Here is a 15,624-nt window from a genome sequence, read left to right as displayed (position 1 = left end):
TTTGGTTCTCCATAAGTTTAAGTTGGACTCCAAAGCAAAAGGTCGTCTCCGAACGCGATGCCTCGGGAAGTGGAGGGGTGAACACTCCCACAGCTACCTCCATTACTGCGAGAGCTTTAGGTCATAAGAGCGGGTAATAGCATCCGCCCTGACCTTACACCTTCTTCCTTCATTGGCTTCCTCTTGCTCCCGTGGGTGCGGCACGTAGATGCCGGGAGTTACCACGCACACTGCGCTACAGCGGATCATTTCGCACATCTCTCTCGAGCAGCGTCACCGAGTTCGCTTGCGTACATGGCCCGATGCTCCGATGCCTAATTTGGTCCACAAGGGCTATTTTATTTCACCCTTATCCGCCGATCTTACGACCGGTTAGGACATCCCCCGATCCGCCACCTGGGGACGCGCCCGGTAGGAGTTTGGCTTCTCCCCCGGGTGTGTGTGTGTGTGTGTGTGTGTGTGTGTGTGTGTGTTTGTGTGTTTGTGTGTGTGTGTGTGTGTGTGTGTGTGTGTGTGTGTGTGTGTGTGTGTGTGTGTGTGTGTGTGTGTGTGTGTGTGTGTGTGTGTGTGTGTGTGTGTGTGTGTGTGTGTGTGTGTGTGTGTGTGTGTGTGAGCTTTTAAACTCATTAGGCCCTAATGACCAAGAGGGGCGAATGCTGCTTATGTTTTTTCTGTATTTGCTGATCAAGTCTCCAAGGAAATGTTCTCGCCATTTCGAGTATTAACAGTAAATATCCCCACCGATCTTGGACTAGCTAGGACTTCTACCGGCAGTTTATAGTAGCTTCACAGTTTTCAGTTGTCCACATGTAGCGCAGAAACACGTGACCACATGGTTTCTACATGTATGGCTTCGATATGTAGTCTCTGGAGCCAATATAATTTTAGGTTCATAAAATCGATCTAATTGAGGACTCATTCATTATTTACGGTGATGGTCGTGGTTTCCTATTAAACTATGTACATTATCTCTGAATGACTAATTTTCAGGATTATCTCTTCAACGTATTGACTAACAAAAAATATGTAATTCTTCTAAAGCTCATATTTTAAATCGAGCTTTTATTACTGTACTTTCTTGTGTTCGTATTGCCTACACACTTGAAAATTTTAAATGAATTTTACAAGTAAATATCCACAAAGAATTTTTTCATCGAATTATATTTAATTTTTACAAATTAAACTTTAAACATAATATCTAATTTTACTTAGAAATAATGTGCCTTTCTGTGCAGTGTTTCTTTAAAACGTCAGAGATTTTTATCAAGTTTTTAAACGTAGTACATTTAATACAGCCAGTAATTACATGTAGTATAATAATAATAAGATTTTTAATAAATATCCATATAAAACCGTGGTGATCTGTGTTCTCGACCTACATTTTTTATAAATCTCACTCCTCTATGTCAAAACAGTGAAAAACAATATCTCGTGTTTCTTGGAAAGTTTTGGTAATTATTTATTTTACGAAATATTTCATTTACTACAGTCTATAAGAATTAACATTAGGTTACTTGTACCACTTAACATCAAATTTAAGTTAATAAAACTAACACATGTACATAATTTACCACACTTTAAATAAATCCATTGTCAAAAAATGTAATTTAATTATAACTTATTTATAAATATGTAAAAATTTGCATGATATTATTTTACACAAACCCCTTGTATGAGACAATAAATCGCAATCTTTTAAAATGGCAGAAATAACTTCCAGAACTTATATAACACATTGTGCATAATAGTTACAAAACAGGATTAAAAATTTGAAAATGTTACAGAGAAGTTAATATAAGAGAATAGTTATAATCATACTCATATTCATTATTCCTATCAATAACTAAGAATAATCACTCAGAGCACCATGACTCCTGCTATCCATTGCAAGAAGTAATTTTTAAGAGCTGAATAAAACCGATCCAGACTCTTCATCTATGTTATGGAAACTATTAAGAAATTTAACATTGACCATTCCAAAAACGATTGTACTTATTTCTGCACATAAGCTTTCAATGCAGATGTGCCATGACAAAAAATTCGTAACATAGCCCAACCAGTGCGTGCGTGTGTTCCTTTCACCCTTTCAGCAGCAATAAATTTAATCGTCCAACAAATACTTTCGAAATATATTTTCAAAACGAAAAACAGTAAAGTCAAAGTTCGAAAGACTCATATAAATTGACTTTACAATAAAATTCCATGTTATATATAATGGATATAATATAACCATACGTATGTATGCCTATAGCACCGCACATGTCCAACGGCCTGGGACAGTTTCGCATCAGTGAAGAATAGACTCTGTCTAGGGTTGACTGGAATGTCTCCATACTCCCGCTGACTGCAAACGGATTCTGTGCGTTGCAACTCAATAACCCAGTGCCAAAGGGTCGTTGTTCATGTCCTCTCTTAACTCGTTCCACTTATCATATTTCTCCTAGTTATAGGTAGCTGCAAAACCCAGCTCAGTGAAGAGTTCCTCCGCGCCGGTCTCGGGAACTATTCAGCCCATACGCCGGTCGCTGGTAACCCTCCGCCTCAGGCTGAAGGACTTTCTGGGGAGCAGTGCGATGCCCTCATTCCACCAATAAACTGGAACCTTACCATACCTAGGATCTTTCTTTTTAGGCATCGTCACATCCACAATTACGATGAGCTCCATCAGGGTGTCTTCGCTGAGTCTGGTGACGTTCCAAAATTGAGATCGTAAGAGTTGTCCAGATCAGGATTCCCGATTTCTTCGGCACGAGGCTGATTGTGATATACTGCTGATCAGACAGACCCAGTAGAGTTCTTTATCCCCCTCAATCCATGATTTTCGGTAGAAGTTTTCCTCGCAAAAGTTATATCCGGCATAGTAAAGGTGTTTACCAGGAGTCGGAATGTGGGAGTATTGACGATGAGTGAGGCTATGTCTTGGATTTCTAAGGTGCTATCGGTCCTAGACTTCTAACGGCTCCGCTCGCCCGAATCACATCCTTCAGAGTAGCACTGAAAAGCTCACGGTTCATGGCAGTTAATGGGCGTGGGAGCTTCTGCAGAATTGGTTATCGCTCTCGCTCCTTCATCGTGTTGAAAACAAGCACATATAGGTGTGGTGTCGTGGCCGTACTCGTGTCCACAATCGCGCTATATTCTTCAATTGCCTCCGATTAGTAATAGTAATGTACCAAAGTAAATTCCACACCAAACATTGTTTTCAATCTTATTATTAATTCTCGTTAAAATTGAAGTGTAATGTATACTTTCCAACTTCTAATTAATTTTTTTTTTTTTACTTAAAACTGCCATTTTTCCATCAATAATTATTAACTCGGTGGTAATATATGATAATTGTGGTGTTTGAAGGATTAGTACGGAATGGATAACAGAGTTTCTGGCATTTACTTGTGATTACAGTATACATCTTGTGTTTTAGGCTATGTTAGTTTGAAAACTATAACAATTTGTTTATGTTTCACACATTTCACTACCTCTAACTCATCGCCAGAAGATGTCACGTAGACCCCCTACATGTGTTCCATACAGCTAAAGTGAACATAGTTTAGCCTCACAGACTTACGGTCTTTAGAACACCCGGAATAGTAGTAGGTTGCATTCGCCGCAGTCTTCATATTAAACTACGATACATCTCTAGCTTCATGATACGTTATTAAGTATTAACATTACTTTTGTGTTTAGCAATACATTTGTATGTATGTAGGCTACGCATTGTCTGCATATTTTATTTTTACTCTAGTTACATATTAGAAGGCTGAAAACTATATAGATAATTTGCCGTATATGTGTGTGTGTGTGTGTGTGTGTGTGTGTGTGTGTGTGTGTGTGTGTGTGTGTGTGTGTGTGTGTAAGTATATATATATATTTATTTATTTATATATTTATTTGTACGGTATATAATTTGATATACATAAATATGGTACTTATTGTATGTGTCAGGAAAATGTAGGTAAACATTCTTTCGTATGCAATGTAAATTGCTATTTAAAATAAATGTACACCTCCTGTTGCATACATTCCTGATACCTTGTAAATTAGACTATGTTTTTATAATTTAACTTTACTGCCAATTAGAGATTCGAAGGAGGTTCGATACAGAAGTACTCACAGAAATGCTTGGGACATCACTTCAAAAGCTTTTTAGGAGCGTGGGTTTATGTCACTCTTGTCTAATCATGTGCCTGCACAAGGGGATGGAGTGACCAGGAGTGCGAATTCAAATGCAGAGGGTGGCAGTGAACGGGGAGTGCAAAATATGAGAGTGGAAAATATTATAAGCAACTCTTAATATGTTGTTTGGCGTATACGTAGCTTTCCGATCACATGAGACAGAATAGACCCAGTTATAAAACATTTGGTGGAAAAAAGTATAGGCTCTGTGGTGTAATGGTCGATATTCTCTACCAGCGAGTAAGAGATCAGAGCGAGAGTTACCGGTGAAACAAGTACTTTTTGGCCATCATTTTTTTCTTCAAATTAAAGTACGTTACCTCTTTTACAAATATAAATATGTATATTATTTTATACAGCAAAATAGCTAAGGGAGAAATTCTGTCACTAATATAGTAATATTATTTCAATTCAAATTAAGATTATTTTCTTATATATAAACTAATTTACAATAACAAACTGATGAAGTAAAATTCCATTCAAACAAACAGTGTATAAGTGTAAAGAACGAAGAATTCTTGTAAATGTATAAGCTCTAAAAAGAATTCTAAGACTAAAATATATATATGTAATTTAGATCATAGTATTTATTTGACTGGTATTCATACGTTTATAGTTACCTTCAAAGAAAGGGTTGATCACTAAAGTTTAGACAGTCTTTTTTGTGGAGGAAGTAGGAATGGACCATCTTGATGTGGAGCTGACTGGGGGAAATACAGTTGTTGGGCCGTCTTCAAGCGGAGCAAACTTGATGAAGCAGTGGGCCGTCTTCAAGCGGAGCAAACTTGATGAAGCAGTGGGCCGTCTTCAAGCGGAGCAAACTTGAGGAAGCAGCGGGCCGTCTTCAAGCGGAGCAAACTTAAGGACGCAGTGGGCCGTCTTCAAGCGGAGCAAATTTAAGGAAGCAGTGGGCCGTCTTCAAGTGGACCAAACTTAAGGAAGCAGCGGGCCGTCTTCAAGCGGAGCAAACTTAAGGAAGCAGCGGGCCGTCTTCAAGCGGAGCAAACTTAAGGAAGCAGCGGGCCGTCTTCAAGCGGAGCAAACTTAAGGAACAACAGGCCCGTCGTGTGGTAGAAGAGATATGGGCGGTCTTGATGTGGAGCGGGCTGTGCAGGGAAGTTTAAATTCCGCCAGGAGTACGCAAACTGCCCGGTTGGGTATCACCATTACCCTAGCTGTGGTCATAATTCACTTGGCAATGAATGTACTAGCACATTGCTCCAGACAGTTTGAGTATGGGAATAAGCCTCATCAACCGATAGTCGAATAAGACTCAGTACACAGATACTAGAATTTTGTGTCTATCAGGGACATTTGCCGACATATGCCGTTCTCAATCAAACAGCGCCACCTGCAATCGAGTTTTTCACGGACCAAGTATATGCAACAACAAACGCCACTGATCTGATAGACAGTCCCTATATACCACAAATTTTGAAGCGGAAGCCAATTAACCAAATACTAATCGTTTTAATTTAGTTTAAAATGTTTCCCTGATATCTAAAGTACCACAGATTTTGAATGTTCATAGCCAATGGGTGCAACAAGATGTTGCTCATCTACGATATTTATAGAAAATGGCCCAAAAATGGGTCATGAGTACCATGGTTTTCATATTGAATTCATTTATATAAGAGTACACTTTCTATCAGTCAGATATCTTTTTTGGTTGATTAGTCCGTTTAAATGGAAAAGGATTTAGCTAACAGTATTTATAATACTATTTAATTATTGTAAAAGATTTTCTTTGTTTTAAGAATCCACTCAGTACAATTAATGCATACACAAAACTATATTTTGTTAATTTTCTTAACAATATGCAACACACATGCCGCATTCGCTATTATAATATTGTTTGAACAAATAAAGACTGTAAATGTTATTGTTAATTTCAGGCAATTTCTCGATTAAAACTTTAGCTATACTGTTTGTAGTGAATTTAGATTGGGTGGTGCACAGCCCAGGGTTTATAGGCCTATCTGATCCAATCCGCCATGTCCACTTGACGCCATTCTGTGAATAACACACATTGTTGTAAACTTACGTTTCGTTCCATAATTCTTCGTCCTTTACACCCACGGTCTAAATTACTCACATTATTCCGCATCGTTTTAAAGATTTTAATGGAATTTTACTATCATTACATTTGTAAAATTATATTAAGATAAAATATGCATTAGTAAAAACTCACGACTCTCCTTCAACTCCACATTTTTCTTCGCCAGTTACTGTTATCCGCAGCACACTCTTCAACGTATTGTCTTTTCTAATTTATTGATGTTTTCATAGTAACGAAGCATAATAATTGATTGTTAAAGTAAAATTTAACAATTATTTGTAAATGTATAAATTGTATTCATGGTAACTAGATATTTCGTTCATTGTTGAAAATAAAATAAAATGGTTGTAGAAAATAATGTTAGGTGTAGTGTAGCTACTGTTAATGACTATTTATGGATACAGTTAATATGAGTCATCGGTAGTTTAACACCATAATAAATTTCTAACTCTAAATATATGTTATTGAAACTGGGAGGAAATTTCATATAGAGCATTCCAAACAAAGAATTTGCCTATTAGAGCAAACAGAGCTGTTCAATGACAGAGTTCGTAACATAGACGAACCAGTGCAGGTATTCCTCGTACCTTCTTCAGCAGCAAACAATGTAACCGTCAAACAAATATTTTGACGGTTCCATTTTTAAAATGGAAAACAGTAAAAGTTCAAACGGCCTCACATTTTAAATATCAGTATATAACTATTGAATTTGAAATTAATGTTTGTATAACACTGCATTTATAATCATATATCGAATTATAACATATATATAAGAAAAGTTTAAGAATTTTTGTGAAACATTATTACTGTACGAGTAAAAGAAAATATACAATTGCCCAATAATTTTACATTTACTACAATATATTGGACTATAGTGTTTTTTTACACAGCAATAATTTGTTTTTTAATGAATTGTGAATCATAATTGTAGGAATTGGAATCTGTTTGCTTATACTCATTTCAGTGCTGCAAAGCAGTCTGGCTGAGATGGCTGGATACACTTTCCTTTAATTAGTCTAATTTGATGATTACATGTTTGTAACTTTTATAGAGTGAATGAAGTTCGAACTCAATTATTATACTTATCTAAAGGCATTTAAAATACATGAATTTCTATTTTTGTCAAAATGTGTGCTTTTCACACTACAATTCCATTCAATAAAGGTGTTTACTTTATGACATACAACCATACCCTTTACTAAATACTCATTCTTCCTAGTAACTAATTTGGTAGAGTCTGCCATGATTACATTTCTCCCACCATTGATGTTGGACAATAAGTTGCCGATGTGAATATATAGCATACAGTATGTATGATATTTAGAAGATTCATTATTTTATGTAAATGTAATAAATGTGATGATCTCATCATATTGCTTTAAAGTTATGAATTGCAAAATAAATAGATTGGTTGTTTCATACTTTTTCACCTTTTCTCTATTTTATACAGTTTATAATATCTTTGGGTTTATAAATTTCCTTGAAAACCTGTTCAAGTGAAAACTGTTCTTGTACTGAAAATATAATACAGATATATTTATTGTGACTGAACTGGCTGTACTGGTGGCCATTTTGATTGAAGCCCCATAAGCATAATGTAGAACTTCATGAACCTGTTATGACTTTATTTTTAATCGTAGAATTATGGCAGATGTCTAATTTTAAAGAAATATTATATATATATATATATATATATATATATATATATATATATATATATATATATGTATGTATATAAATTTGGGTATATATATATGTGTGTATATAAATTTGGATGTGTGTGTGTGTGTGTGTGTGTGTGTGTGTGTGTGTGTGTGTGTGTGTGTGTGTGTGTGTGTGTGTGTGTGTGTGTGTGTGTGTGTGTGTGTGTGTGTGTGTGTGTGTGTGTGTGTGTGTGGTGTGTGTGTGTGTGTGTGTGTGTGTGTGTGTGTGTGTGTGTGTGTGTGTGTGTGTGTGTGTGTGTGTGTGTGTGTGTGTGTGTGTGTGTGTGTGTGTGTGTGTGTGTGTGTGTGTGTGTGTGTGTGTGTGTGTGTGTGTGTGTGTGTGTGTGTGTGTGTGTGTGTGTGTGTGTGTGTGTGTGTGTGTGTGTGTGTGTGTGTGTGTGTGTGTGTGTGTGTGTGTGTGTGTGTGTGTGTGTGTGTGTGTGTGTGTGTGTGTGTGTGTGTGTGTGTGTGTGTGTGTGTGTGTGTGTGTGTGTGTGTGTGTGTGTGTGTGTGTGTGTGTGTGTGTGTGTGTGTGTGTGTGTGTGTGTGTGTGTGTGTGTGTGTGTGTGTGTGTGTGTGTGTGTGTGTGTGTGTGTGTGTGTGTGTGTGGTGTGTGTGTGTGTGTGTGTGTGTGTGTGTGTGTGGTGTGTGTGTGTGTGTGTGTGTGTGTGTGTGTGTGTGTGTGTGTGTGTGTGTGTGTGTGTGTGTGTGGTGTGTGTGTGTGTGTGTGTGTGTGTGTGTGTGTGTGTGTGTGTGTGTGTGTGTGTGTGTGTGTGTGTGTGTGTGTGTGTGTGTGTGTGGTGTGTGTGTGTGTTGTGTGTGTGTGTGTGTGTGTGTGTGTGTGTGTGTGTGTGTGTGTGTGTGTGTGTGTGTGTGTGTGTGTGTGTGTGTGTGTGTGGGTGTGTGTGTGTGTGTGTGTGTGTGTGTGTGTGTGTGTGTGTGTGTGTGTGTGTGTGTGTGTGTGTGTGTTGTGTGTGTGTGTGTGTGTGTGTGTGTGTGTGTGTGTGTGTGTGTGTGTGTGTGTGTGTGTGTGTGTTGTGTGTGTGTGTGTGTGTGTGTGTGTGTGTGTGTGTGTGTGTGTGTGTGTGTGTGTGTGTGTGTGTGTGTGTGTGTGTGTGTGTGTGTGTGTGTGTGTGTGTGTGTGTGTGTGTGGTGTGTGTGTGTGTGTGTGTGTGTGTGTGTTGTGTGTGTGTGTGTGTGTGTGTGTGTGTGTGTGTGTGTGTGTGTGTGCCAAACACTTTAGTTATTTCAATACTTTCATTGTTTTCTCAGAAAAAAATATTGAACTTTTTTTAACTTTAAAAGTTTTTAAAAAGTAAACAATTATTCAAAATACTAAAAAGAATTTGATTTGTATTAATTATATCTTTGAAAGAGACAACTAAGATAACGCTACAATAAAATTAAAGTTGGATGAGTTTTAACATTGTTTTTATTGGGAAAAACTCAAGGTCATTTAATTACAGTTAATCTCATCTATCTAATCTAAAAATCATAGAATATATTATAACATCAAAGGACTGTTTAATTGTACAATTTTTTATAATAGTAGAATATTGTGTACATTTTGTTCATTGGCAATCAAACATTAATATGAGCTGAAAATAGTATAAAACCATTTCCATAATTCAAATTTAATTATTTGTGCATTCTGATACTCATCAAGTAATAGTTGTAGAAATTTGCAGTAATGCTGCTGAAAATACCGGTTACATTGATCTAACATGGAAAGTTAGGGATTATGAACTTCTAAATCCATAAAAATAGAAAGAGAAATAACATAAACGATACAAGAAAAACTAGTTTAAAAAATAATAACCTTATAAAAGCTATGTAAAAACTTTTTATTCTTGTTGTTCTATCATTGTTTATTGAGTTGTACAACATGGCAAATATAAGCACGGTTGTTACAGTTAATGTAAAATACCATGATTATATAATTTGGACTTTACATACAAATTAAATAATATTTTTATTTTATTATTAAATTAATTCATGATTTTTGTTTCCGCATGCATGAACTTTATCAGGTCGATTACTCTGCAGGCATATCCGTATTCACTGTCATACCTATAAAAAAAAACAATTAACTTAGTGAAATACAGACTATATGATATTGTAGCCTACATGTTAAAAATTCTAAGAAATTTAAGAAAATAAGGATGTAACCTTTGAATAAATAATTCAAAATTTATACCAAATATGAAGACCTTTTATTTCTTTGAAAAGGAAATACATGGGTAATAAAAAAAAAAAAATAAATAAAAAAAAAAAAAAAAAAAAAACAATATTACTTAATGGACTATGTTATAATTGAATTTGTAAACTCTTGGTTAACTTTCTTTTTCAACTTTAAACTAAACTAATTAAAGTTTAATAAGATGTTTAAAGAAGAACCAAGTAAAAAAATAAAGGTATTCTTGTTTTCTATTGTTCCGTACACAAACAAAATAGTTAAAATATCTTTTTTTGCAATTAATATTTAAAACACAAATAAAACTGCATTTATCTTTAATTGTTTTAATAATTCAGCTTTATTAATTCTATACAGTCTGAGACATAGAAAAGCCTTGTATACTGTGTATAGTATAAGATTAGTAACCACGTTCGACTAGTTAATAGAATGAATTATTTTTTTCGTACTTTGAGTTATATACTAATCTATTTCTTATCATTTTTATAAGTATACAAGTAAAAAATATAACTTACTTCATTGTAGTTTTATTGAACATCTAATGGACTATAGGCTATAAATTATTTAAATTGTTGGACTGCTAACTAAAAATTCATCATTTTTTACTAAAATATAGTTATTGAATATGATACTGGATGTATGTATGAAATTAAATATATTAACCACATCTGAACCACAAATTTGTTTATAGATTTATTGGTCCTAAGTCTTGTATAGGACAAGCAAATAGGTTTTAAAAGATATACTTCACTACGTATACATTACATATACATATCTTATTATTTTGTCCATATAGATAATACTTATAAAGACAAAGTTGAAAGATAGGCTATTTTTCTTTATGTAAAACTCGTACAGAAAAGGCATCAAGTGCAATTATGCCTAATGACACTAAAACATCTGAAATCCTGAATCTGGAATCTTAGTTTTAACAGCGGTATCTAATAGAGCTTAATGTTTACTTTTATAACCCTCTGGAATCTTACCAAGCAAATAGCTTTACAAACTTCTTGCCAACAACCATGCTGGCTCTGGAGTCATATACGCATGAATAGTGAGAGCCGATGAAGTCAGAGGACACTACCTTCTCATTGGTCACATCAATGATCCCAACCATGGATCCATCCATGGCTTCACACATTGCACATCGGATTTCATCCAGAGAGGCTTCTTTCTTTAACCTTCAGGAAGAAACAGAGATATGAACATCAGGGTGACTTGTGATGTGATAAGTTAAACCATTTCTTGAGGGATAACAACATAGATTTTGTGAAAACATTTCTAATTTTTTGTGAATATTTTATATTTTTCAGTATATATCCTTATGCTATTAATATTGAAATTATGTATAATTATTATATTTCTTGTCCAGTTTGACACTAATTTCAGAGGCTTTATACAATTGCTATCAAGAACTAATCAAAATAATCTAGTTAGTTGTCTAACACTGAATACAAGAAGTTATGTCTTACAGTTTAATTTTATGATTGTCTGAAACATTTAAGAATGCACAAAAGTTTAAATCTGACAGTTTTTTTTAAGTTTTACATGTAGATTAGAACTTTCCTGGTAAATAAGGTGTCAAAAGTTCTAAGACCATTTTCCTCATATTTCATAGACTGCATATGGTGTCTGATCACATGCTACAATGAATCAAATAATAAGTGTTAATACTTGGCTTATTAGAAATATTTAATATTAAGGAGAATCAACAAAAAACTGTGAAGCCTACGCAATATAATATCACTTAAATATGTTTTGCTAGGTAGAAAAAAGTCATTTCTTTCTTGAGGGTGCAAAGTATGTTAATTCTAAAATTGTGTGAAATGGTACGACACACCACCTAATATCTGGATAAGTATACAGTGAATTAAGTTCCAAATTTTAAATTCAAACGCAAAGTGATAAAATTTATTAGTGCACCAATGATATAAGTAAAAAATTATCAATACCAATAACTGTCATCAAAACACACATTTCTTGAACATGAGCCAGTTTGTTTACTCATAAGGACATAACTTGCTTTATGCTCAGATCACAGAGTTCATTTGTCATTTAATGCAAAATATATGAGAATAGTACATATTTCATTGGATTACAATATGTAGTGCAGTATGTAATGAAGTGCACCATTCATTGCTTTCAACCCTATTTGGGCTCAGCAGATGAATGTACACCAGAAAATATTATTTGGCTGAGAAAAGATGAAGGTTTAGGTACCAGAATAACTTTACTGCTCTTCAAGGATTAATACTCCTAATGTTTTATGGAACTATAATGCTGATTTAGAATTGTTCATCTTTTACTACATGAAATTAATCCAATTACCAGCAACTCCAATTTAAGATGAAAACTTTACAGGCAATCTGAATTTCAACAAGATAATGTCAGCTCGTGATCAGATTTTCACAGATGTCAACAATTTCATCCACTTTGCCACTGAGATTTAATATATGGACCATTTTGCCTTTTTTAATTTAGGTTTTGTTTCAATGAAATATGTGATTTTTTTATGATATGTTGGAATATGAAGAAAGTTTGTCAATATCAACCCTCTCAGGCTTTTGCTATTGCTAATATCATGTGATTTACACCCGAGTTATTCAATAAAGAGAATTTTTTTACACTTACACTGTAGAAGCTACTTATGTATCATACATGTTTTATGTGACAAATTGTAACACAGAGAATGTGAACAATACCTGCAAGTGAGATCAATGAGTGAGCCACTGGCAAGTGGAAACTCTCACAGACACGGCTGTCAGTTTACCTTCTAGATCCGGCAGAACCTGCCCCAGAGCTTTGGCTGCATTGGTCGACCTGGGGATTATATTTTGCAAGGCACCCCGACCTTCCCTCCAGCTCTGACAACACACCAAGTCAAAAAATATGATACTGAAGTTTTTTTTTGTATAATTGAATTGAATGGGTTCCTCCAGCAATATTGCTATCAACAATATTTTTAAGAATGACATTTCCATGTATTATTACACTAAACATTTTAAATGGAAATGGTCTAAACCTATTCGCAAATATTTAATGGCCTCCCTAGCTCTAAATTAGAGAGTCACAGCTTTAACCCCTGCATTACAGTGAATGTTTATAATAGATTTATAATCTTTTTGGAACATAATACATAATATACTATAATACTATATACTATAATATACTTTATGGTAGTAACACAAAATCATTTGGATTACTTTGATCTTAAACTGTAATATGGGTTTTTCCTTTATATCATACCACTGAGAGTCAAGATTTAGCACTGATCAAATCTAAAATTTGTTTTGCATTTGCTGGTTAACACATTACATTTATTGCTATGATAAACATTACTACACTTGAGAAACAAGAATTGAAACATTCCTGCTGGTTCACACTGTGGGTCCTCTAGAGCATACTTTATAACATGATTTCCTATCAAGTAGGAAATCATGAAGATCCTTCTTAGAGATTTAAAGTTTGATGGTTTTCATGAAATTTAAAAGTAATTTAAAATTAAAAAAATTGGTCCTAATTAAAAAAAGAGAAATCCATTGAAAGTTATAGTTTGAATTTATCTTAAGGTTCGATCAGAATTATTTAGTGATTAAGGCATACTTCAATTTTAAATAAGAATCCAGTAATAATTGGCATTTAGAATAAGAAATCAGTGTGGTATACAATAGGCTGAGTAGAGTAAAAATACTTCCAATCAAAACCTCTCTCTATAGCGCTGTCTAGTGTTTATAAGCACAGAAGGTTCATAACACTTATTTATGTAGAGAAAATGTCCTTTTAAAATTTGAAGTGAAAATGTCTTTATTAGAGGCGAAGTTACGACTATAAAGTCCTCTCTACCACTTAACCTCATAAAAATTAAACACATATGTACATTTATAACTAAACATAAATTAATTTACTATTATATTAGGTTTTAAGTGTTTTTATTATATTAAGTTATATCTTAGGTTTGATTCAAAATAGGTCACAGTACATCAGTCTAAGCAATCCTAGACATCTAAAAAGGCACCTCAGGACAAATATTGTGTTACATACCACATATTTACACTTTAGATATCATATTTTACTTAACTTTTATGGTCACAGGAACTTAATGACTTGGTCTAAGGACTAGATAACCTTAGATAGTAACAAGACTGCACAGAGCACCACTTATTTTTCATTTAACTTATAACAGGACTTGGACCAGTTTTTAACATGTAAAAATTATTATTGGTTTGAAAAAACCAGATTATAGTCCTGTTCAATCGTAAAGGTAGCCCTTCTCATTTTCAGTAATATGTTAATAGATTTATATATTTTTTTATTTATAAGATTGACAATAGACAAAATAAACCAATGTTGATATGAATGACCATACAAAACTAACATTCTGTTTGTTTATATTTAAATTATTGTTTAAACTTTGGTCAAAATAGTATTGGATAAGCTACTGAGTATCTCATTTGGATCTTAAATATTTTTGAACATGTATCCAAAATTAGATACATTTTTCGTACCAACACCAAATACTTGTTCATGAAATGTAAACTGTTAGTCATGAAGATGCAGTGGAAGAACTAATCTTTATACACTAGTTTCTCAAACACAGAATTAGCTCTTCTAAAGAGAAAAAGATAAGTATTTTCTCAATGAAAGTGTATTTTTGTTCATTTCATCACTTAAATAAAGAAAGCACTGGAACAAACAGAAGTTTAAATGATACAATCGTGATTGTAAAACATTTTACATTTTTACTATAGCACATATTACTAAAGTTTTACAATTCTAGCAATTTAAGAAGATAACAGTTTTAATAACTTTCAAATGACAACTATAACATGTCTTAAAATTTTCAATGGAAGTATTACTACCAGTAGTAATAATACAATTTATTCAAAAACATATTAAAATTTAATTTATAAATGTGTTAAATATGAAAGCCTCACCTTTTTCGATGAACCGTCAATGGTTCTCTGAGAAGACCTGACAGGTTGAATGGCTGTTGCAATACCTTCCACAATCTCAAAGTTTTCATGGATGACTTTCGCTAAGGGAGCAATTGCATTTGTGCTAACCAGACGATGTACTGACCACATTCTTGCATGTTTCATAGTCATCAAGATTCACCCCAACAATAAATGTGGGAGCACCTTCACATGGCACTGTTACAACCACTTTCTTGGCCCCACCGGATATGTGTTCCTGGAATATACACACAGCTTTCAATGAATCAAGGCCTCTGTGATACCAGTAACAGTAAACACAGGAGGGGGTACAGTACTGTGGTCAATACACTGATATTACATTCTGTTAGAATGTCATGTAAAAAACAGACTTCTTCTGATCGAAATGCTCAAAATCTGTGATCTCAGCCATCCATATCTACTAATAAAATAAGTAAATTAAACCTTAACTAGTGATATTTCTTCATTCATATTAAATTTGGTATAGTGTTGGTGTCACAGAGGGTCTCCAACATATACAGCATTGTATTGGACATTTTGCTC

General features: G+C 34.2%; 1 protein-coding gene across 1 annotated transcript; it reads right to left on the bottom strand.

Annotated features, from left to right (window-relative positions):
* Positions 1-9,758: 9,758 nt before the first annotated feature.
* LOC124372796 (glyceraldehyde-3-phosphate dehydrogenase-like) lies at positions 9,759-15,319 on the bottom strand (the record flags this gene model as incomplete). Its single annotated transcript, XM_046831205.1, is given in 5 exon segments — positions 9,759-10,005; positions 11,116-11,310; positions 12,832-12,993; positions 15,064-15,192; positions 15,194-15,319. Coding segments are annotated over 3 exon segments (405 nt in total), but the record flags the coding sequence as incomplete, so codon positions are not given.
* Positions 15,320-15,624: the final 305 nt, after the last annotated feature.

Source organism: Homalodisca vitripennis, unplaced genomic scaffold, assembly GCF_021130785.1.
Source record: "Homalodisca vitripennis isolate AUS2020 unplaced genomic scaffold, UT_GWSS_2.1 ScUCBcl_4058;HRSCAF=9971, whole genome shotgun sequence".
In the NCBI taxonomy this organism is placed as follows: domain Eukaryota; kingdom Metazoa; phylum Arthropoda; class Insecta; order Hemiptera; family Cicadellidae; genus Homalodisca; species Homalodisca vitripennis.
The sequence above is the reverse complement of the archived record's forward strand: the minus strand, read 5'-3'. Positions and strand labels throughout refer to the sequence as shown.